The sequence below is a fragment of the Rhea pennata genome, chromosome 13 (genome assembly GCF_028389875.1).
Source record: "Rhea pennata isolate bPtePen1 chromosome 13, bPtePen1.pri, whole genome shotgun sequence".
Classification (NCBI taxonomy): Eukaryota; Metazoa; Chordata; class Aves; order Rheiformes; family Rheidae; genus Rhea; species Rhea pennata.
The window spans coordinates 8,764,932-8,788,411 of NC_084675.1; the positions used below are offsets into that span (position 1 = coordinate 8,764,932).

A 23,480-nucleotide genomic window follows, 5' to 3' on the forward strand; every position below is an offset into this window, starting at 1 on the left:
AGGAGCGCGCCCCGGGGCGAGGCGCCGCGAGGCGCCGGGTTCCCCTAGGCCGCCCCTCGGCCGTGCGGCGCAGGAGCGCGCCCCGGGGCGAGGCGCCGCGAGGCGCCGGGTTCCCCTGTGCCGCCCCTCGGCCGTGCGGCGCAGGAGCGCGCCCCGGGGCGAGGCGCCGCGAGGCGCCGGGTTCCCGTGTGCCGCCCCTCGGCCGTGCGGCGCAGGAGCGCGCCCCGGTGTGAGGCGCCGCGAGGCGCCGGGTTCCCGTGTGCCGCCCCTCGGCCGTGCGGCGCAGCAGCGCGCCCCGGGGCGAGGCGCCGCGAGGCGCCGGGTTCCCCTGTGCCGCCCCTCGGCCGTGCGGCGCAGGAGCGCGCCCCGGGGCGAGGCGCCGCAAGGCGCCGGGTTCCCGTGTGCCGCCCCTCGGCCGTGCGGCGCAGGAGCGCGCCCAGGGGCGAGGCGCCGCGAGGCGCCGGGTTCCCGTGTGCCGCCCCTCGGCCGTGCGGCGCAGGAGCGCGCCCCGGGGCGAGGCGCCGCGAGGCGCCGGGTTCCCCTGTGCCGCCCCTCGGCCGTGCGGCGCAGGAGCGCGCCCCGGGGCGAGGCGCCGCGAGGCGCCGGGATCCCCTGTGCCGCCCCTCGGCCGTGCGGCGCAGGAGCGCGCCCCGGGGCGAGGCGCCGCGAGACGCCGGGTTCCCGTGTGCCGCCCCTCGGCCGTGCGGCGCAGGAGCGCGCCCCGAGGCGAGGCGCCGCGAGGCGCCGGGATCCCCTGTGCCGCCCCTCGGCCGTGCGGCGCAGGAGCGCGCCCCGGGGCGAGGCGCCGCGAGGCGCCGGGATCCCCTGTGCCGCCCCTCGGCCGTGCGGCGCAGGAGCGCGCCCCGGGGCGAGGCGCCGCGAGGCGCCGGGTTCCCCTGTGCCGCCCCTCGGCCGTGCGGCGCAGGAGCGCGCCCCGGGGCGAGGCGCCGCGAGGCGCCGGGTTCCCCTGTGCCGCCCCTCGGCCGTGCGGCGCAGGAGCGCGCCCCGGGGCGAGGCGCCGCGAGGCGCCGGGTTCCCCTGTGCCGACCCTCGGCCGTGCGGCGCAGGAGCGCGCCCCGGGGCGAGGCGCCGCGAGGCGCCGGGTTCCCCTGTGCCGCCCCTCGGCCGTGCGGCGCAGGAGCGCGCCCCGGGGCGAGGCGCCGCGAGGCGCCGGGTTCCCCTGTGCCGCCCCTCGGCCGTGCGGCGCAGGAGCGCGCCCCGGGGCGAGGCGCCGCGAGGCGCCGGGTTCCCCTGTGCCGCCCCTCGGCCGTGCGGCGCAGGAGCGCGCCCCGGGGCGAGGCGCCGCGAGGCGCCGGGTTCCCCTGTGCCGACCCTCGGCCGTGCGGCGCAGGAGCGCGCCCCGGGGCGAGGCGCCGCGAGGCGCCGGGTTCCCGTGTGCCGCCCTTCGGCCGTGCGGCGCAGGAGCGCGCCCCGGGGCGAGGCGCCGCGAGGCGCCGGGTTCCCGTGTGCCGCCCCTCGGCCGTGCGGCGCAGGAGCGCGCCCCGGGGCGAGGCGCCGCGAGGCGCCGGGTTCCCCTAGGCCGCCCCTCGGCCGTGCGGCGCAGGAGCGCGCCCCGGGGCGAGGCGCCGCGAGGCGCCGGGTTCCCGTGTGCCGCCCCTCGGCCATGCGGCGCAGGAGCGCGCCCCGGGGCGAGGCGCCGCGAGGCACCGGGTTCCCCTGTGCCGCCCTCGGCCGTGCGGCGCAGGAGCGCGCCCCGGGGCGAGGCGCCGCGAGGCGCCGGGTTCCCGTGTGCCGCCCCTCGGCCGTGCGGCGCAGGAGCGCGCCCCGGGGCGAGGCGCCGCGAGGCGCCGGGATCCCCTGTGCCGCCCCTCGGCCGTGCGGCGCAGGAGCGCGCCCCGGGGCGAGGCGCCGCGAGGCGCCGGGTTCCCCTGTTCCGCCCTCGGCCGTGCGGCGCAGGAGCGCGCCCCGGGGCGAGGCGCCGCGAGGCGCCGGGTTCCCGTGTGCCGCCCCTCGGCCGTGCGGCGCAGGAGCGCGCCCCGGGGCGAGGCGCCGCGAGGCGCCGGGTTCCCCTAGGCCGCCCCTCGGCCGTGCGGCGCAGGAGCGCGCCCCGGGGCGAGGCGCCGCGAGACGCCGGGTTCCCGTGTGCCGCCCTCGGCCGTGCGGCGCAGGAGCGCGCCCCGGGGCGAGGCGCCGCGAGGCGCCGGGTTCCCGTGTGCCGCCCCTCGGCCGTGCGGCGCAGGAGCGCGCCCCGGGGCGAGGCGCCGCGAGGCGCCGGGTTCCCCTGTGCCGCCCCTCGGCCGTGCGGCGCAGGAGCGCGCCCCGGGGCGAGGCGCCGCGAGGCGCCGGGTTCCCGTGTGCCGCCCCTCGGCCGTGCGGCGCAGGAGCGCGCCCCGGGGCGAGGCGCCGCGAGGCGCCGGGTTCCCGTGTGCCGCCCTTCGGCCGTGCGGCGCAGGAGCGCGCCCCGGGGCGAGGCGCCGCGAGGCGCCGGGTTCCCCTGTGCCGCCCCTCGGCCGTGCGGCGCAGGAGCGCGCCCCGGGGCGAGGCGCCGCGAGGCGCCGGGATCCCCTGTGCCGCCCCTCGGCCGTGCGGCGCAGGAGCGCGCCCCGAGGCGAGGCGCCGCGAGGCGCCGGGTTCCCGTGTGCCGCCCCTCGGCCGTGCGGCGCAGGAGCGCGCCCCGAGGCGAGGCGCCGCGAGGCGCCGGGTTCCCCTAGGCCGCCCCTCGGCCGTGCGGCGCAGGAGCGCGCCCCGGGGCGAGGCGCCGCGAGGCGCCGGGATCCCCTGTGCCGCCCCTCGGCCGTGCGGCGCAGGAGCGCGCCCCGGGGCGAGGCGCCGCGAGGCGCCGGGATCCCCTGTGCCGCCCCTCGGCCGTGCGGCGCAGGAGCGCGCCCCGGGGCGAGGCGCCGCGAGGCGCCGGGATCCCCTGTGCCGCCCTCGGCCGTGCGGCGCAGGAGCGCGCCCCGGGGCGAGGCGCCGCGAGGCGCCGGGTTCCCCTGTGCCGCCCTCGGCCGTGCGGCGCAGGAGCGCGCCCCGGGGCGAGGCGCCGCGAGGCGCCGGGTTCCCGTGTGCCGCCCTCGGCCGTGCGGCGCAGGAGCGCGCCCCGGGGCGAGGCGCCGCGAGGCGCCGGGATCCCCTGTGCCGCCCCTCGGCCGTGCGGCGCAGGAGCGCGCCCCGGGGCGAGGCGCCGCGAGACGCCGGGTTCCCCTGTGCCGCCCCTCGGCCGTGCGGCGCAGGAGCGCGCCCCGGGGCGAGGCGCCGCGAGGCGCCGGGATCCCCTGTGCCGCCCTCGGCCGTGCGGCGCAGGAGCGCGCCCCGGGGCGAGGCGCCGCGAGGCGCCGGGTTCCCGTGTGCCGCCCCTCGGCCGTGCGGCGCAGGAGCGCGCCCCGGGGCGAGGCGCCGCGAGGCGCCGGGTTCCCGTGTGCCGCCCCTCGGCCGTGCGGCGCAGGAGCGCGCCCCGGGGCGAGGCGCCGCGAGGCGCCGGGTTCCCGTGTGCCGCCCCTCGGCCGTGCGACGCAGGAGCGCGCCCCGGGGCGAGGCGCCGCGAGGCGCCGGGTTCCCCTGTGCCGCCCCTCGGCCGTGCGGCGCAGGAGCGCGCCCCGGGGCGAGGCGCCGCGAGGCGCCGGGTTCCCCTGTGCCGCCCCTCGGCCGTGCGGCGCAGGAGCGCGCCCCGGGGCGAGGCGCCGCGAGGCGCCGGGATCCCCTGTGCCGCCCCTCGGCCGTGCGGCGCAGGAGCACCAGGCGGGCAGCAGCACCGGGCGGGCAGGAGCACCGCCTTTCCCGGTGCCACGTGCCGCTGTGCAGCGGCCCTCGCCTGCCTGCAGCCGGGATTTAAAAAGGGAAAAAAATAAAAAGGGGGGTGGGGAGCAAGGAGAGCCAGGAGAGCGAGGAAAGCGCACCGCTTGGCAGCCGGCTGGGAGGGCAGCGTTGTTCGCCAGCAGCACGGGCGTGCGCGAGCCCTCGGCCTCGCTGCAGACGGAAACATCTCATCCCAGAGCAATGCTGCGTTCGCTAAATAATTTATGCGCGATTCATCGTTGTGTTATTTGACATACAATTATGTCAAGCAACGATAGTTTTGAAAGGTTGCCTGGAGGATCAGATTCCCCGTTCAGCGGGGAATTGAAAAATGTTTCTGGAATTTGGCTTTGCAGTCAGGAATCTATTTTCTTATCTCACATTGTACAATTTATTTTTCCTAAAGCAGTGTGCTAAATTATTTGTTTTTGTTGGACTCGGTCAAACAGATTTATCCCTGGTGTAGCCATGAAGTTTTGGAGCGCTACCAAGGATGAATTTGTCACAATGTACTCGCCCGCTCCGCTGACCTCTAGGTTAACCGTCAAAAATGGCAAAAATTGCCGCCGCGTAAGTCCCTTAAACCTCCCCCCGGTACCTACCTGCCTTCCGCTCCTGGCGGCAGCAAAAGCGGTTCAGAGGTGCTTTCTCCAGGTTTTCCGTTAGCAGGCAGCACGGAATCAGGTGGCAGTTCTTTAAATTCGATTTATGTACTTGGACTATTTTTATAGGTTTCTGTCTTATGAAACTGGAGGGTTGACATTCTGATTTATTAACTATCAACTCTACAGGACATGCGGGCTTTAAAAAGATTGAATGAGCTGTAATGTTTGTGATTCACGTCTGGGATGAGAGATTGTAAAAAGGTGTGCCAAGTAAATATGACAAAATGGAAGTGATAATTTGAATATGTGCATTAAATTATGTGTTAAGTTAAGCAAAGCTAGCATGGCTTTAAATGTAACTTATTATTTGGCGAGGTAGTAGTATAAAGAGAACCAGAATTATGCTCTTTTTCACTACAATAAGCTTTTATTAAAGGAAGAGGCTATAAAGCATGAAGCTGAACACTGCATTTTATTGAATAAACATAGCGCAGATGATGACTTACAACACAGAAAGCTTATTGAGTGATACTTTTTATAACCAAATCCTTTAAATTCATTATCTGTGTATAAGTGGCATATCTGATTTGTTAAGATGCATATTGTATTTCAACTTTAATGGAAATTTTCTAGTAGAAAGGTATGTATAATTTAACAGCAAAAGAACCTGAAAATGTGTAGATCAGTCAATTGCTAAGAGAGATGCTGTGATACACCACAAGCAGGCGTTGATTTTTAGTATTTCCATTGCAATGCGAAGGGTATGTCACATTACAAGTGCTCCATGGAAAACTGCAAAGCATGTTACACTAGCTGATTTATATTGGTATGCTCCGTGCAGAAGATGGTATAAAACGTGCACTTTCAGTGGAGGGTGGTAACGAAGCCCTACTAACACCATGTATTGCCCCAGTGTAGCAAAGCTGATCCTCCCAGTAACGCCGCCTTGCAATGGGTGTTTCTGGAGCTCTTGGAGAACTGCATCCTGAGGTACACTAATGCATGAAAACTTGTGTTTTATTTGGCAAAGACAGTGGTGTTATCCCATGTCTGGGATATCTGGGCTCATAGAGTGGGATAAGAAACCATCTGAGACATCTGAAGGTCACGTGCAATGACATCTGCCTTGTGGCCACAGCAACAGCACTCGAGGCTTACTCGCCCAGTAGACTGACTTCGCCCTGGTTTATGGGCCCTCTCACACAGTGGCATACGTGTGTTCTTTGGGGGTCTTTTGAACTATTTTTTTCCCCCTAATGTTAGTAATACTGAGGTTTGGAGGTGGGGAGCATTAGGAGCTAGAATTCAGTATATGCCTTTTCTTTGTGGGCTGTAATTAATCTTGCCAATTTTTCAGGCTTTGAGAATCTGGTTTAAGCAATGAAACACTAACAAATTTATGTGACAGAGTTGGAGATTGCTGCTCTACACCCACTAAAGAAGCTCATAAAAAGCGTGTTTGCAGGATTCACACCAAGCAGTAGCACGTACAGTTGAGAATTGTTGCACCGCATGATACAAAAACCACATTAATGTAATAAAAAGCGTCGGGAATAATGTGAGAGCAGCTGTAATTAAATGTGTCTTAATAAGTGCAACATCATTCTTAAATCTCTTATTTCTTCAGACCTGAAAAACTTAGAGCGTGCTCTTCCCGTTGGCAGGTGGCCTGGGAGGAGAGCTGGAGCACGATGCGAAGGACAGCCGGGCCCTGGAAGAGAGGAACAGCGTGACGAGTCAGGAAGAGAGAAACGAGGAAGATGAAGACATGGAGGATGAGTCAATTTACACCTGCGATAACTGTCAGCAGGACTTCGATTCACTGGCAGACCTGACTGAACACAGGGCACACAACTGTCCTGGAGGTAATGTTAAACTAGCTTTGCAATTCTGACAGGTGGTTAGCTGGGTAATTGGACATAGCAACAGCTTGAGGCCTCAAGTGAGATTAAAGAATTAATAATGTAATTTTACAGTTAATGTAATTTTATTGTGGTGCCTTGGGTAGCCTTTGTTCACTCCTTTAATAAAATTAAAATAAAAGCAACAGCTTTCCAATTGGAAACTGCCAGTAATTATGGTAGGTAAAAATGTTGTGGCCTTTTTCAGTGTTAAAAGTTTCAGATAGGGTATTTTTCCTTTCTCTCCAGTTACAGGCAGATTTTAAAAAAGGTTAGATGACTTAAGCGTGCAAAACTCCCACGAAGGAAGGCCTCTGAACCCCATAAATGAACATGACACTTCAGAGATTAAAATTCCAAGTGTGAGTTTCGTAATCCCACCCTGAAAATACGCCATTCTCCATAGGTTATTATGGCATTTTCTTCTGCAGTTTATGGAGGCGAGGATGGCGTCAGCCTACGCTGATCTTGATTTTACTTTTTGTGGAGTAAGGAAAAGCTCAGAGTGCCGGTGTGAACGATTGCAGCATCTCTTGCTCTTACACGGCTCTTTTCACACGGGCAGGGATAGCAGCAGGTATTCTGGGGAGCGTGCTGAGCCGGCTTACGGGCACAGTAAAAAGCCTTGCCAATTTTATCAAAGATAAAGTAAAATCTTAGGAGAGTGAGCACAGAATATGTTGGTATGCGTTTAAATTGGAGGCTCTTGGTCGAACACTTTGCCATCGCTTTTTCCTCTATGCTCTTCCAAGAGGTTTTTAGCCAGTTTCTCTTCCGGCTGGTAGGTGCAGAATTGCAGAGGGCTAGTTTCTCCACGAAGCGCAGGGTCCCAGACCCTCCACCTTCTTTCCCTGAGTGCGTGTTCCCTCCCTGGCCACGTAATTTGGCAATTAGTCCATGTTTTCTTCTCTTCTTGGGCATCGGTAAAATTGAAGCTCAGCCAAGAACAAACACAGGAAGCTCGTCAGGGCCGCTGGGGCTCCCCAGGCTCGTCGGGTGCCCGGGTTGATCCGGCCTTCCGCTCCCAGCCCCGGGACGTGGGTCAGGCTCCGCTCCGAGGGCATCCCGCGCCCTGCCGCTGGGAAGGGAACCCGCGCCGCCCCCGGGGCGAGGTGCAGCTGGGAGAGGAGCTGCGGCTCCGGCATTGCCTCCCGAAGAGCAGCACGCGTGAGCTGTGGCTGTTGTCCACGAGCCCAATGAAAGGCAGCAGTTATTTTCCTGAGGCAAATGTACACTAAGATGTAGCAATCTAGAGATTTTGCTCATATCGATACAGTTGGTATTTTCACACCTCAGTTTTTATTTATCCTCAGTAAGTTATTCCGTTAGACGAAGTAAAACAAATCAGGTTTTTTGTGGGACCTATCAGAAGAATTTGTTAATATTCCCATTGCTAATTCTTGATTGCAGGTAGCGTAATTTCATCTTCTTTTACTGTCTTCATATGTGATGCTGATTCACAAGGACATTTTGTCATAAAAAGGAACTCTATAGCCATCTGCATGCCGATGGGACAGATGCTGATTATCTCCATGTGGAGACAACCTTGTTCGAGAGTACGAGTGCCTGTTTCCTATTTCACTTGATCTAAAGTGTTCTGTAGCAATTTAATGTAAATAGGAGGATGGCGCTCATATGCTCAGGAACAAGAGTGTTTCCATGGAGAAAATCTGGAATATCTCTAGATACTACATACCTTAACTGTGAGACAAAACTTTAAAGTGCAGACCCACCCATTTCTTTGACAATCGTAAGAAATTTTGTTCAAAGCATACGAAATGCACGCGTTGTTCAGTTCAGCAGAACAGGCTTGCAGCAGCAGGGTGAAAACCTCAGCCAGCATAGGAAGTGTGGAGCATTTAAAGCTGCTATTCCGCAGAAGCGGCTCTGTGGCTGTGTCCTTAGCTGCCCGCACTCCTACAGCCTGCCTGATCGCATGAGGTTGCAATGCAGAGCCTGACCTCTTGGCAAGCTAGGTTTTCATGTCTTAATCTGAAGCAGAGTGTTCAATCGTGTCTACACGGCTCTGGATCAACGCAGGTAATATTTGTAGTGATAATATTACCAGGTTGATAATACAACATAACTAATGACTTCCTGTGGGACAGGGAAGTTAGGAAGGTATTGTAGCTCAGGAGTGCGGCAGGATTGAAGGAGATTACTCCAAAGAACAGGATAAACCATCTATTTCACTGGAATCCCTTAGAAATTCATTACAGTGTGCTGAAGTTATCGTACAGTTTGAACGCAGCTGCTTTGACATGTAAGGAAGTAACAAACAGCCATTTCCCCCCTTGCTTTTTCATGTATTTCAGACTTGTTTCTTTGAGGACAAAACACCGCTGAAATCTAGACATCTCTTGTAGCATAAGTGCATGGTATTCCTTTTGATGTCAGTGTAGCATAGATGTTCTCTCGCTGACAGAATTAGGTGCCTTTTATACCTTTACTCGTGACTGGTGCCTGTGATTGCAGGCTGTAGGTTTTGAGTGTCTACAGGGATCTGAACAGGGTCTAAATGGGGGCAGCCTGTACTGCAGGAACATCCCCTTCCCTTGCTGCCAGCTTTGCCCCACAAACGACCTCCCCTGCAGCAGCCTGGGCCACAGTGCCTTGAACAGCTAGAAAGCATCTCTGAAAATACACTAAGAATAAATAAAAGTACTTAGGGTATACATTAGGTGTGTTAAGTTCTAAAAATTAACTTAAAAATCACTCATAGCCGTATGTCCCCCTAACTAGAAGAGAGTTGGTAATTACCATTAGCATCACGTGCAGTCCTTTTTATGCTTTTTTTTTTTTTTTTTTTTTTTTGCACATTGCTGTTAGAGCATAATGCAATGTTTTGGCATTATTGACAGGAGTAAAGAATCACAGCTGGATGTACAAATTATTGTGTTCTTTAGCCAGCACTAGCACTGCATATATCAAACAACTGTTCTGCAGTATAATACTGTCTGCTGTCTGATACAGAGTTGATTCTTGTCCGATGAAAAGTGGCTGAAGAGCCTGAGATTTGCTATTTTGTTTGTGTTTTAATCCACAAGCATTAGTCTTTTTTTTCTTTCCTTTTTTTTTTTTTTTTAGCTTCAGTTTTCTTATTGCGTTATTTTTGCCTCCTCCACCCATATCGCCCCTTCCCTCCCACTGGGTCAGAATGTCCTTGTGTAAACTTTTTTCTTCAGTTTTTCAACTGAATGTAAAATATCTTAAAGCAAATTAGCGCATCAATGAACTGGAGAGAAGTAGGTGACGCCGGGGTCTCTGAGCATTTCATGAGGTCCTCTTCTGTTGTTGATAACTTTACAGGTTGTCTGTTTCAAACAGCAGCAGAGCTATATATGGATATTGCCAGCTTGGAAGCAGCTGATTTTTCTAAACTACTGTACGGTAGGAACTAGTTTATAATTAAAGTCTTGCAGTTGCTCCTTTTAAATGCCCTGTAACTTGTACACTAGGCTTACATTTGAAATGAGGTGTTGTAACTGTTTCATGCTAGTGTATAATTTTGTATTTTCTTGCATTTCACCTGCTACAAGAACTATAATAGCCCTGCAACTGTACGTGCAGGATGCGTACCCAGAAAACCACATGCAGCAGCTTGTCAACAAGCGACTGCATCTGATTAATGCTTTTGTCATGTAGTACTTTGTACTTCACACTGACAAAGATAGACTTCTTACCTGTATTTCCAAAATTAGCCCTCCTCCAAATTATCATCTTTTGTCGGACCTGATTGGCAAGTCAGAGATTTTCTTTTTTTTTCCTTTTTGCTGCTGTTGCCTTTTTTTAAATTGATGAACTACTGATCATTCTCCACAAAAGAAATTGAAATACAATTGTGAAAAAGCAGTGTGGAAACTTAATTATACACCTAGTTTATACAGCTGTGGCTCTAATGACCTACTGGCCCTAATTACTGTGTTGTGGCTCGGTCTGAGTGCTCTTGTCCTTGCCAGAAGTCTGTTCCTTTCTCTTAACCTGACTAGTGTTTCAATCTTTTTTTTTTTTAAAAAAAAAATTTCCTTTTCTGTTTGTTTCTACATTGTTGTGCTGAAATGCAGTTTTCCTTCTTTCCAGAGGTTGTAGCAGAGTTTTAGAATTGGCATCAGAAAAGCTCAGTAATACCACACGCTGTAAAAATGTGGATTTCCTCCGGAGTTCTCCCTTCTTGCCATGTAGATGGGCCTGGGGCAGAGTGTTTGCTTTTGTCCCGGGTGCCACTGCCTCCAAGTGTGGGGCATGGGTGGATGGCCACCTCCAGGTGCTGGGCACGGGTGGATAGCCACCTCCAGGTGTGGGTGGATGGCCACCTCCAGGTGCTGGGCACAGGTGGATAGCCACCTCCAGGTGCAGATGGATGGCCACCTCCAGGTGTGGGGGATGGCCACCTCCAGGTGCTGGGCACGGGTGGATAGCCACCTCCAGGTGCAGATGGATGGCCACCTCCAGGTGTGGGGGATGGCCACCTCCAGGTGCTGGGCACAGGTGGATAGCCACCTCCAGGTGCAGATGGATGGCCACCTCCAGGTGTGGGGGATGGCCACCTCCAGGTGCTGGGCACAGGTGGATAGCCACCTCCAGGTGCAGATGGATGGCCACCTCCAGGTGTGGGGGATGGCCACCTCCAGGTGCTGGGCACAGGTGGATAGCCACCTCCAGGTGCAGATGGATGGCCACCTCCAGGTGCTGGGCATGGGTGGATGCCACCTCCAGGCGCGGGGCAGCTTGGCTGGTGAGGAGGCTTCTCTCAGGACTGTGCCGGGAGGTGGCCGTGGGTGCAAGGGCAGGCGAAGCACGGCGAGTGGTGGGCAGGGCCGCAGCGCAGCGTGCCGGCGCGGGCCGTGCCAGCCCCGGGGCGCGTGGCGCAGGTGCAGATAAGCGCCTGCCAGGGCGCCCGCCTCCTGCCCGGCACGGCGCCGCCGGCACCTTTGTGTGCGCTCCGCGGGGACTGCGCGGGCAGGGAAGCCAGGCGCTGCGCGTGCAGATAAGAGCCGTGCCAGAGCATCTGCAGGCACTGTGGTTGCTGCAACCAAAACTCCCCGTCGGAGGGGAAGCGATGAGCTGCCTCTTCCCCCTCCTCGGCCGTCACGCGGCTGACAGTCACCGCTGATGGCCTGGCTATGCACTTGGAGGCTGCACAGAAACTTCTTTGCGATGGTGATGGCTTTCCTCAACCAGCATATGTTTTTCCCTGTCATTTTTTGAGCATGTGGCCCAGTGAGGCGCTGAGGATAACACGTTCGCTTGGTTGTATCAGCAAGGGACTGTTTTGTTCTTACTACTCTGAGCTCTTTTATCTACTTTTATCTAGTTCAAAAAGTAGTCTGCAAAATAAGTACAGAGATATATGAAATGGATAGAAACAAAAGCGGGTGCATCTTTTAAGCAAGGCTTATTAAAGATAGCATGCATCCTGTTGGAGTTTTTTTAGTGGTTTGGTACTTGGCTGTCTGAAAAGCCGGTTTCTCCTCCCGATACGTTGTTGCAGTGGAAATCAGGAGGTGAACACAGACTGAAGCACCCAAAGTGTTGCGAAGAGAGCAGTACCTGCAAAGTGCTGGGGTGAGAGCGCCTGTGGGCTCGGATGCACCTTCCTTCATTACCCAGGTCACATCTGGGTTCCTCTGAACTGCAGCTAATATAAACTAATACATGAAACTCAAATCAGAAATGCAGTGAGAGTGGCCTAGAAATTGGGCATTTGTTATAGTGTAACCTCTTAATAATGCCTTAGTTTGATGGATGGTGCATTGAAGTTGTCCCGTCTCAAGCAGAAGAGAGCATGGATTATTTGTAGCTAAGTGCTCATCCACAGCTAGCGTGTGCATGTCCTGCCAGTGACTGAAGGGACTGGTTTTGTCCATACTGGTAGCTATTGCAGATTCAAAAGTACTGTCATGGTTTTTAGGTCACAGACATGAGCAATCAACAAAAGGTTCACTGAATGTCTGCCTTTTTTTTTTTCTCTCTCTGATTTCTCTCCCTACCCCCTTAGCAGACCATCAGGCAAGTGGTCTTCATCCACCTATGTAAGAATGGCCTTACAGAGCCAGCCTGATGGTCCATGTTGTGCCTTTTCCCCAGAATATTCTCTCAGCTGTCAGCAAACTGTTGTCCAGAGACTTTCTGGTGCCTTTTATTCAAGTTCTTCAGAGACTCTTCTTCCATGAATTTGCTTTTTGAGGTTTCTCTTTGTAGCCAGATATGCTTTTAGCATTTCAGTGGTGAGGATCTCCACAGTTCTGTTACACGCTGGGGAATGTATCTCCTGTTTGTTTTGGCTTTGTCACCTCCTGCTTTCATTTGATACCTTATAGCTGTTGCAGTACAAGAGGCAGTGATGGCTGTTCCTCTCCACCTTCTCCAGCCACTCATGTCTGAGCAGGCTCCTTTTACTACTCCTCTGCGCTCTCCTTTTTCAAGCTGAAGACTCCTCGTCTTCTTACTAATTTCTGTGCAGAAGCTCTTCCGTGACTCTGGTCATCCATGTCCTCCTCAACGCCTCCTGCTCTTCTTCCCTATTTTTGCCAAGATAGGGGACCAGATAGGAGAAGTACCCACCATCCAACTCCATCTTGGACAGAAATGCACAGTACCTTTGAGCGGCATGAAGATTCATACACTTGGTGGAGGGATCTCCCTGTTTACAATCCTCTTATTTCCTCCCTCATGCCCCAAAGTAAGAGGCTAAGGTGCATGGTAAAGTATCGCCAATAGGGCACCAAGTAGGTAAAGTATCTCCGTTGTCACCGGTGCTAGACGTGCAGTGGACATTTGCATTTCCATCCTGATTCCTGAACAGGGAGAAAAGGATAGTACTTCTCCTGGTGGGAGAGACCTAGGAGACAGAAAGGTGGTCTCTGGCCTCATAGTGGGAAAAAGAATTAAGGCTTCAATGTTTATTTAAAGAAAGGAAGGAAGGAAGGAAAAAAAAGGCAACCAACCAGCAGTGTATTTCAAGCACTCACCACAGAACATAATTTTGTTGCTGGTAGTAGTAGGATTAAAAAAAGGCTTTCTAATGTTGATTTCTTTGCATTTAAAGACTACAAATGTCTTTTAAAAACCAATTAAAAATAAAGCAAGAGTGCATACAAACATTGTCAAAAATTTCTACCTATTTTTTTTTTAAAATGAGCTCTAGAAAAAACCCAGCAGAAATTCTGTAGTGCCTATTTGAACGCTTTTGTTGTAGCCTCATTAAACTTGGCGTGTCTGCAGATCCAGCTGGCATGTTATTAGCTGTGCTCCGGGCTGGGGGAGCCAGGAGGCAGCCTCCACCCCCGGCGCCGGCTGGCTTTAGGGAAACCTGCCAGCATGGGTTGGTCTTCCGCAGCCGGCCGGCTGTGGGAGCGCTCGCCCGAGCATCCCGCAATGTCCTCTGGGTCCGGGAGCCCGGGACGCGGCCTGCCTCGGGGACTGCCTGGAGGGACGGCGCCTGGCATCCCCCTCGCCAGCTGAGGGAGGAGGCTGCGAGCGGGATGGATCTGCAGAGGTACGTGGCTCCCCGAGGCACCCCAAGTTGAGTGCCTGGGCTCCCTTTTGGTGTCTTGCTCCTTTCTCTAGCATGAGAAAATTAGCTATGATCTGCCAAATAGTTTCTCAGTTCTGCGTGAACTAGTCACCGGACTGAACTAGTCAAATAAATTGAATAAGGGAATTATTTTCCCTGGACCTGCTGGACAGGCTGTTGCTCTCAAAGCTGAGTTAGCATATCAGAAGACTTTAGCTGCTTAGACCTCCACCAAAGATCTTGGACTTTCTTTAAAGTATTGGTGATGGGTACGCACCAATGCTGTTTCATTTATATCACCTTAATAGTTGTAGCAAGTTAAGTTTTAAAAAATAGATTTCATAATATCATGAAATCATAATATCATGAAATTTCATAATATCATATTTAATTCAAAATTGTTGAAAATATGTTCAGTAGAAATTTAAGTTAAATTTGTAACTAAATCATAGGTAATGTTAATTAAACTTCTTGTTTATTGCAGCAAGGTTTTGGTTGCCTCTGCTAATACAAATTAATCCGGAATTTTCAAGGCATCTGGTCTGTTCATGTTAAATACTTCCTGTAACTAGACTAGCAATTATTTTATGACATGAGCTAGTATTATTCTTATTTTCATCATCACAGAATTAAGCTGAAGTCACCTTAAATTGGCATAAATCTTAATCGTTACGGAAAGGATGTTCCTTCTGTCCGTCTGCCGCGTCACGCACACACAAGGTTTCTGATGGCTTTGGGAACCGACCCTGCTGAAAATTATGAGGATTGGTTTTTAGTGTGCTCGGTTCCCGGGCCTGGCACCCCTTGGAGCCACCCAAGCCTTGGGGCCAGCACGGGGGGACGCGAGGTCAGGGCTCGGGGAGGAGGCAGGACCGGCCCGTGAACAGCTGTAACTGAGGCCTCGCCAGCTTGCCTCACAGCACGCATGAAACGCTGGTGGAGTTGTGTTCCCGAATCCCGGTGGGTTTTGGTGGTGGCAGATCTATAACCGCTGGGGTGAACTTCCCCTGGAAGGCACCGGGAGTTTAGCACGTGGGAGCATGTCTTCTCTAGGAAGACTTCTCTTTCTCAGCAAGTCGCAAACGAGTTTTTGGCTCCTCCTTGCTGCTTGATTACTGTTAGCCTTGCGGCGGAGGACGTAAGGAAAGGCTGAAGAGGCCCATGGCTTTCCTCTTCTCCAGGGAGTCTGTTACGCTAAATATCTGAATGGATTTTTTGGACATAGCTGTAGGGGAAGAGACTGGGAATTAACTTGAGTTCACTTGTGCAGGCTTTGTAGTTAATGATATCTCCTAAAATGAATGAGATTTGCTATAACTTGTATTACACGGTCATTTTAGAAATCTAGATCTACTAATTACTTGGTAGAAAATTTGGAAAGACAGAAGAAGAATAAAATTCTCTTTATGACTTTGCAAAAATATAAATATATATATCTGCATTCACTTCCTCCTAGCAAAAATGAATGCAGGTGATTTACTGGACTCCAAGAGTAATCCAATCAAATTTGAATTACATGGATCAATCTGCATCAATAAACCAAAGTAACCAAGCCAAAAATCAAAATAGCTGCGTAATGTTGCTGTGCTATGAGAACATCAGTTGGAATTATTTACAGCGTGCCATTATGGCTCTTTTTTAGAACAGTTGTGACTGTGCTCTGGCTGCTGGCTGCCTCCTCCTTGCGGGTGGTTTGGCTTTTTCCGGGTTCTCCCCTCGGTTCCTGGGGCGACCGGCCTCAGCCCTGCCCGCTCTCCGCCAAGGCTGTTCCCTTGCTTTACTCCTTTTCTGGTCTTTCATCATTTCAGCTCTTGCTTAGCGTAGCTTCCTCCCTTACGTTGCGTTGATATTCTCATTTTCTTGGCCCCTGCACGTAACTGATTTAGTTCCCTAAAAAGAAATCAAGCTGCTCGCACACGCTGTTTTGCGGGCAGCCTCAGAAGAGCTAAAGATACCTGTTATCCCCGGTTTTGTTTAACAAAACCGAGCCAGTTTTTCAATTTGCATTCCAGCTGCGTCCCGATTCAGGCTGGGAGCTGCCCTCGCAGCGCGCTCCGGCGCGGCCGCTGCCGCGGGCTCCGGCCCAGTTTGCTGCGCGACAGCCCCGAGAGGTAGGACGCGGGGCCCGCTCGGCGCGGTCGCGGCGCCCGCGCCGGCAGGGCTCGGCTCGGCTCCGAGCAGGGCCTCTGCTAGGCAGCAATAAAGCCGGCAGCGCTCCTTGCTTTATGGAAGATTAATCACCACCTTCCGGGGACAGCCGCAATAACGCTGAATTCCTCATGCAAACGAAACCAGCTTAAAATGTAAAAAGACCCCAAAAGGTCAGCGAATAAGATTTTCCTCTCCCGTCGCTTAAATGTGAGACTTGCCGGCGCTTTCTGGCCACCAGCTTAAGCTGCAGCCCCGCGAGGGTCGGGGGAAGGTGCTCTTGGTGCGCGCCCGGGGGCACGTGCACGGCCGCGACGCACCGGGCGCCTCGCGCCGGGCCCGGCGGCCGCCCCGCAGAGCGGCCTGCGCCGCGGCCCGGGGCGCCGCAGCCGCGCGGAGAGCGGCGGCGAGGAGAGCCGCCCCGCGGCCCGGCGCCGGCGGCGGGCTGGCGGCCCGGCCCCGGCCCCGGCGGCGGGAGGGGGAGAGGAGGCGATTCGTGAGCTCGGCCCCCCTCGAGCCGCCCGCCGCGACCCTGCCGAGGCCTCGGCCGCTTCGCGGAGCCGCTGTGCGCGCGGGGGAGCAGGGGGAGCTCGGAGAGAAGTATCGCGGGGTCTGGGCTGCGGTGGATTTTACTCCGAGGAAGAAGAGAGCCACAAATGTTTTACATTAGTATATCCTCGGTAATTCTGGTGGCATGGGGCCCAACCAAAATTTCAGGAAAAAATAAGTTACTCTGTTAAAGCAGACATTAAAAAAAAAAAAAAAAAAGGGCTTAACTTTTGTCCTGAGGGTGATAAAACAGCACCACACAGCTGAAAATCAATCTGACCTTCGCCCACGTGATGCTGTTGTCTCAGTCTGTCTTTCATTTCCTTTGGTTGAGTGAAGGCCGTGGCATTCAGTAGGGAGAAAGGCCAGAGGGAGGTGGGGAGAATCCTGTTTGCTCTGGAAAAGGCTTCGGCGCTTGCATAAGTTTACTCCATAAAGAGAGTGGCTGGAGAACTTTAGATTCTTTCATGAAATTAAAAAGAAAAAGACAGCCCTTCTTCTCGTAATAGCTGGGAATCACATTAAGGTAAAGACGACATGAGCTATTTAAAAAAAGAAAAAGTGTTTGTGATGTAAAACATTCTGTTTTAATTAAACGTAAATTAGTCGATGACGGTGTTTTGAAGTGAAGGCTTCATTCAGTAACAGGAAACCTGCACATTCATTTCAAAACAGAAATTTGTACCTAAAAGGGAGAAAAAAGGCCAATTATTTTTTCTAGAGAGATTTTAACGTTCTGTGTTGCAGAAAATGCTCTGTCCAAACAAAGAGAATGTACACAGATGCGTATGTACCTACATATACATCAACAAACCGACAGTTAAAGCTTGTGTTTAAACCATATTATTCATTTGCAAAATACAGGTAAAATTTCAATTGGTGAGTTGGTCATTTTGCACAACATCCTGCTGCAAGGAGAACGGGTAAACACTTTCACACCTCATTTTCCTAAAGATATGGAATGAATGAAATGCATACGCAACTTTCCGTGCAGAATTTAATTTCACTAAAGAACAGCACCAACTAAGGGACAAGTAGGTGCATACATGTATCTTGATATTTTTAGTACACCTTTAAAGCGATTAAAAGCACGATTCATAGGTGTTCATCCAGCCCCATCTTTCTTGCATCCTCATTGAATTTAAGTACAACCTAGAGTCTAAAGATGCCAGATACTGCTTTTGGAAGACAATCAGTTTTCCACACAGGTTTTACAAAATAGAGGTTACTGTAAATTCTGCCTATCCTAAATGCAGTTTTCCTGATTCATCTCATCATATGCAAATAATGTCCTATCATGTCATAGCCATAAATTCTTGTGTTGCTTTACATTTTCCTATTTTATATCCTATAACTACCGTAGCATGGAGAGTTAGGGATATCTGCTATCTGCTTTGTTCAGTAAATGTTGCTTGTTTTAGGGAGGTCTACAGGAAATGTCAACTTCTTGTTAAAAAGCTAAAGGGAGAGTGGATTTAGTTGTAGAGATTAATCCCTGCTTCATAAAGGTTGAGAATTAAACAATTTGTTCGTTAATCTATTTGGAATGATGGAGATTAATTTGTGACTATAATTATTTATTTTTTTTATTATTTAAAGCGTGGTTCGTCTGGTGCGCCAATGATCATGGACGTAGTTCTTTGCTATTATTTTACATGTTATTAAAAAGAAAAACCAGTAAATTTAAAAGATGTTGGGACCTTTCCTGGCAAGCTCTGCTACTCAAGTCTCCATGTGATATGCCAAAATGCTATTTGCATAAATGCAGAATTTAATAAGTTATCATTCTGATTAACGCCATTAACTGCTTAACTACTGTAGAAATTGGCTTCCAAAGTTGCTTCGTGGTAGCTGTTGCTCTCAACGTCATCCCATTTGCTGTCTCGCTGGGGATAATGGTATGCAAGGGAAAGCAAGAAGGTCAAGGATCTTTTTGTTTAGTCTCTTTGCACATTAAAAGTTCTATTATGTGTTTGTATTGCATGTGGTTTCCAGTCTGCTGGCTACAATGCTTTCAAAATCCATTGATGATATATTTAGCTTCGTAAACTCATCTTGTGGGCTGCGACTACCAAGCTATTGCTTTGTGTAGCAGTCGGGGCCAATACTTAACAAGTGTTTCTCAGAATGAGGAATTTTGAAACCATCTTACAAAGGGGTCAAGAGGGATGCTAATACGAAAGGTGACAGAAGGTGTGCATACCTTCAGCGTGGGCAGCGGTGGTGGCGCTGCTACCTGAGGGGAAACGTGCCTCAGGCTCGGGCGGGGGTTACAGGTGGTTTCTTGCCTGGGGAGGGCTGTGATAGTGCTACGACGGACCCAGCTGCCGCCAGCCTGAAGGGGTTGGGAGGCGCGGTGGCCGGTACGGATGCGCCCGTCTCCAGCCCCGGCGAGGAGCAAGCGCAGCGTACCGCGGAGACTTGGGGACGGTGGGATGGAGCCGCGCCATCTCCTTGCTCGTGTTCGCTCCCCGGCCAGGAGACTGACCTTTTAACAAGAACGGCCTCAGCTGCTATAAAGCATGAGCAATAGCTGCAATAGGTTTTATTTGGGTATGAAGTAGCAATGGGTACATTTCGGTATGTAAATTAGCAGCCATAAAGTGCACGTGACCAGTTTGTGCTTTAGATTATTGTTGCAGGCTGCGTGCAAACTCAGGCACATGTCGCTGCCTTCTTTCCTAGGGTAAGTGCAAGATACTCATTCTCTTTTAAAAGGAAAGCAGATATATATATATGTATGTGTGTGTGTGTATATTTGTATATTTTTTTTTAAAAAAAATCCATGTTCTGACTGCATGCGTACCTTCACACCTGTCAAATGACTTCAGTGTGCTTATTCCCAGGGGCTACCTGACATCTGGGAAACTCTCCCTCAACCCAGACGGAGCCCTTTCTCAGTGTCTTTGATATGTGCATTCAAATGGAGTCACACTATCGCACATCATCCTCGGCATTATGCCGTTCTGTTCCAATATATCCCTGCTTTTATAGCTTTCAGCTCGAGTCCCGCTCACCGGCTGTTTCGGTGGTGTTGCAGTTATCTGTAAGCTGTCTTGCTTTTCACTGGGGTGCTGGTAAACTCAAAAACATCTGCAGGCAGGGTCATTCCAGCTTGTTAGTCTTCAGAGGATATTTGCACAGTTTCATAAGGCTTGGACCCATACCCACACCCATCCTAGATGCAGTGTCTATAGATTTATCCCCGAGAGCCTCTTACAGCTTTGTTTGTATTACTATCTCGAGCTATCCCACTACAGCAATCCTCAGGAGACAGAAGTGGTCAAGAGTACTTAGAAACATCTGTTAAAAATCCAGACAAACACTGCACTGTCACTAGAAGGAGGAAGGATAGGGCAAATGAAATACATCATGTGGTGCTACAGGAAAAGGGGACATTTTCTTTGTTCCTTCTCTTTCCCTTAAAAATCAACAGTTTGGTCAGGGGGATATAGGAAAATGCCTCTGCAAATGCACTTGGGATAGAGAGTTGCTTTTTACTGATGTCACAAACTCAGAAGAGAGTCAAGTCTTGCGATTTTATGGGAGCATTTGCATTTGATTCAGCACATGCTTTTTCCTTGTTTCAAGAAACCTTATGTTAATTGTGTAAAAAGCCCCCCTTTAATAGCAGCCTGTTGTTTCTCATACACAACTAACTGCCTTCTCTAGTGAAAGCAAGGAGTCTTACAGGACTCTGAAAGATGTGGACCTAGAGAGTGGAGACAGGGAGATAAAGTGACTTTGCAGTGACTTCGCTGTTGCTTGCCATACCTGGAAGAAGTTTTAACAACAAATCTAATAGTGGGCTCGGTGATGAGATCCTGACTGGCTGTACGCTCTTTTGCGTGTGGCTACATATTGAGAAGTACTGACATTTGTCCTTGATGTATGATGAAGTTGCAGGGAATCTGAGCACAGAGAACAAGTTTTCTTATGTTCGAGACCTGACTTCCTGTGAAGTTGCGTTTCTCCATCGCAGTAACCCAGCTCTCCCACCTTCCTTCCCCACACAGCGCTCTCTCCCTTTCACGTCTGCTGTCTACAAGCAGGGCAAGAAGCAGTGTGTGCTGTGGCCTGTTACATGTCACGAGTTGTGCTGGTTGCCTGATGACAGCAGGGGCGGATAACTAACTGCCGAGTTCGTTCTCAGCCTTTCCTGCAGTAGACACATGAGTTTGTGTCTCACTGTCCTACCCAATCAAGTGTAGATCCTTCCATCTTATAAAAACTCAGTGTCTATAAGAGAAACTCAATAGCTCTCTGAGCCTTCTATTCTCAGTCCAGTGCGATTCAAAAATAATAGGAAGGGACAAACAGTTAGACATATGACAGGCAATATGAGCACACAAACCTTGTTTTCCTAGGATGCCAGGCTGAAAAAAAATGAACACAGATCTCCTGAGAATAAATGAGTCACTTCAGATCGAGCCATGATGGACAATGTTGGCTCTGTTACCGCTCTGCAGGAAGGGAGGGGACAGGGTTAGGGAGAACGTGCAGAAATTTTAAAAAGTTGCTGTTAGGAGGGTAACGCTGCCTCTGCCACTCGCACCTGGTAATGGACCCTATATTGCCCTGGTCCCTCTTGCTTTTAGGAGCCTTTTGAAGAAAAGTCTCCTGTGACAGGGACGTATCTCGGGTCTTTCCATCTGTGAGCTGCCAGGTGAAAGAATGAGGCTAGAGAACAAAAGATGTTCTGATACTACAGACAAGCTCTTGTAGAGTATGCCACATCAGCTGTCTCTGATAAGGTCTGCTACATTTTCTGTTGACGGTGTTCCTCCCCCGAGGATCCCCCACACCTGGGGAAGCCTGCCATAACCTGCACGGATATTTTCCTCCCTGCCTTTGGCTTCTGCATACAGATGGAGCTGGGGTATCGCACGCTGTCCTTGCCCTTCTTCTGTTCTGCTCCTTGGCGCTCCCAGCTGTCCTAGCTCTGAGCTTCAATCCCTCCTGCCTCTCATCCACTTTCAGGAGGGGCTTTACAATTTATTTATGAGCTATCTTGTCCCATTTTCAGACATTTTCAGCATAGCCTGTGGAAGAGAAATTTAAGTGCATGTTCTGTGATATTATAGGAGACAGGAAACTTGAAATTAATGTTACTGATCCATGTTAGCAAGATATACTTACTTTCTTAAGAGGCAAAGAATTTTGCCTTTTGCACTGGTGGACTTCTGGGTGGAAAAAGTCTGTGTGGCCTGTAACAACCACCACTTGTCTTTGATGTGTTTAGAGGCCCTTGAAAGGGCCAGCTTGCTCACGTACTTGTCCAGGGAGACTCTCTGTCTTGTTTATGCTAAATTCCCCTTCCTTGTCTTATGGTGGGCTATCTTTCTCCTCCCTCGTACCACTCCTATGATCTACTTCTTTCTCCTTCCACACATCATGGTCTGGAACTAGAGAAGCTCCAAAATGCATCATGGCAAAAGGGAAAGCTTTAATGATTTGGGCATTGTAGCTCCTCTAGAGGCATCTTGAGATTCTCCGAATGAAATAAACATCTATCCAAGCTGAAGAGCAGCATTTTCTCATTTTGCTGCTGCTAAGTAGGTGGGAGGAGTGACTAACTGCTCCTCTGGAAATAGCAAAGTGGACTGACTTGTCCACTGCCCAGCACTACAAGTTGGATGATACACTTACCCATTCACCCCATCTTCTACCACATCGACATTTCACTTGCCTACATGCGTTGCGTATGTGTGAAAGAGTTATAGGCCTCCTGGCAACCTCCTCTTCCAAAGATAACTCAAAATACAGAGTCTCTCCTAAGGAGAGATGTATTCCCTTTTCACCATTAAGCATTCAGAAAATCAAATTTCTTTTACATTTGACCAACCTCAGATAAAAATTGATGGTTGCAGCTGAATCTCACTTTGCGTTTTTCATTAAAACTGTTCAAAGCAAAATACAGGGTGGAGAATCTGATGTGAGCCAAAACTAACCTCCCTGTTCCTTCCAGTGAAGCTGTAGTGCCAAATTTCACACAGGCGCGTTCTCCAGCACCTCCTTTGAACACAAGTGTGGTTCTGGAGGCGCTTGCTTGAAACACTCTCTGTGAGCTGGTGGAGCATTTTCTGGCACTTCAGCTTCTGTATCTGGTGGCTGTTCTATACAGAGCAATGAGTCATGGTTTGCTAAAGGGAAAAAAGTGTTTCTTAGAAAACCTTTCAGAAAAGCTAAGATTGTTTTTTGGCTGGAAATGCTCTTGGTGTCTGAGGTGAAACTGGTGCAGCAAGTGTCTCTGCAGTGTTTCTAAGAATTGTCAGTGTGCAGCAGCTCAGCTGAGCACCCTTTAGATATGATTTTGGCAGTCACTGACTTCCTCCTGGTTTAGGGTATTTCTTTCATATTTCTCACTATCTGGACTGGAGGATATGGCAGCTTGCTCCTCACTATATTTTTATTCTTATTTATATACTCAAACTGCAAAAACACAAAACTGCTTGTCTCCTGCTGAAGCCTTTTGGAGTTATGGGTGTTCATCCTCCAAAACAATCAAGTAATCGTGCTGGAGACTTCATTCTTTTTCGTAGTTTACCAGATCATTCATATTTCAGTTGGCTGGATCTAAGCTCATGACAGCAGTGCTCATGTTAGCAGAACTGAATGTCCTACAGTGATTTGGTAACCAGCTTGCCTGTGATGCTAGTGTTTAGCATACACCAGCAGTGCAGTCAGAGATGGGTATGTGCATCTCAGCTAGGTATGTAACAACTATAATGGAGACGGTGCTGAATGCTCCTCAGCTTAGGTAGGACAGCTACCCAAGAATGCCCCCGGGATCCTCCCAGTGGGGCTGAGCAGTCCACGCTGGTGCCTTGGCTGCTGAGACTCCACTGTTCTTGCAAAGCAAATGAAAACTCATTTGGATAGGCGGAGAGCAACTTGGGGGCTCAGCCAAGGGGCTGTCCCTTGGACGTGCCGTGGTCCTTCCCTCCGTGCCCTGCAGCAGAACTGCCATAGCAACAACTGCTGTGGCTGTTGCCCTACTCCTGACAT

The 23,480-nt window shown here is 52.2% G+C and overlaps 1 protein-coding gene across 4 annotated transcripts in view; it reads left to right on the forward strand.

The window, feature by feature from the left end:
• ZNF423 (zinc finger protein 423) overlaps positions 1-23,480 on the forward strand; it is a 262,272-nt gene that overhangs the window by 105,939 nt on the left and 132,853 nt on the right. For all 4 annotated transcript variants that reach the window (XM_062586171.1, XM_062586167.1, XM_062586168.1 and 1 more), the window contains one exon: positions 6,023-6,223. In XM_062586171.1, the coding sequence (XP_062442155.1) occupies positions 6,127-6,223 (97 nt within the window). In that variant the 5' untranslated portion in view covers positions 6,023-6,126. The remainder of the gene's footprint in view (positions 1-6,022; positions 6,224-23,480) is intronic.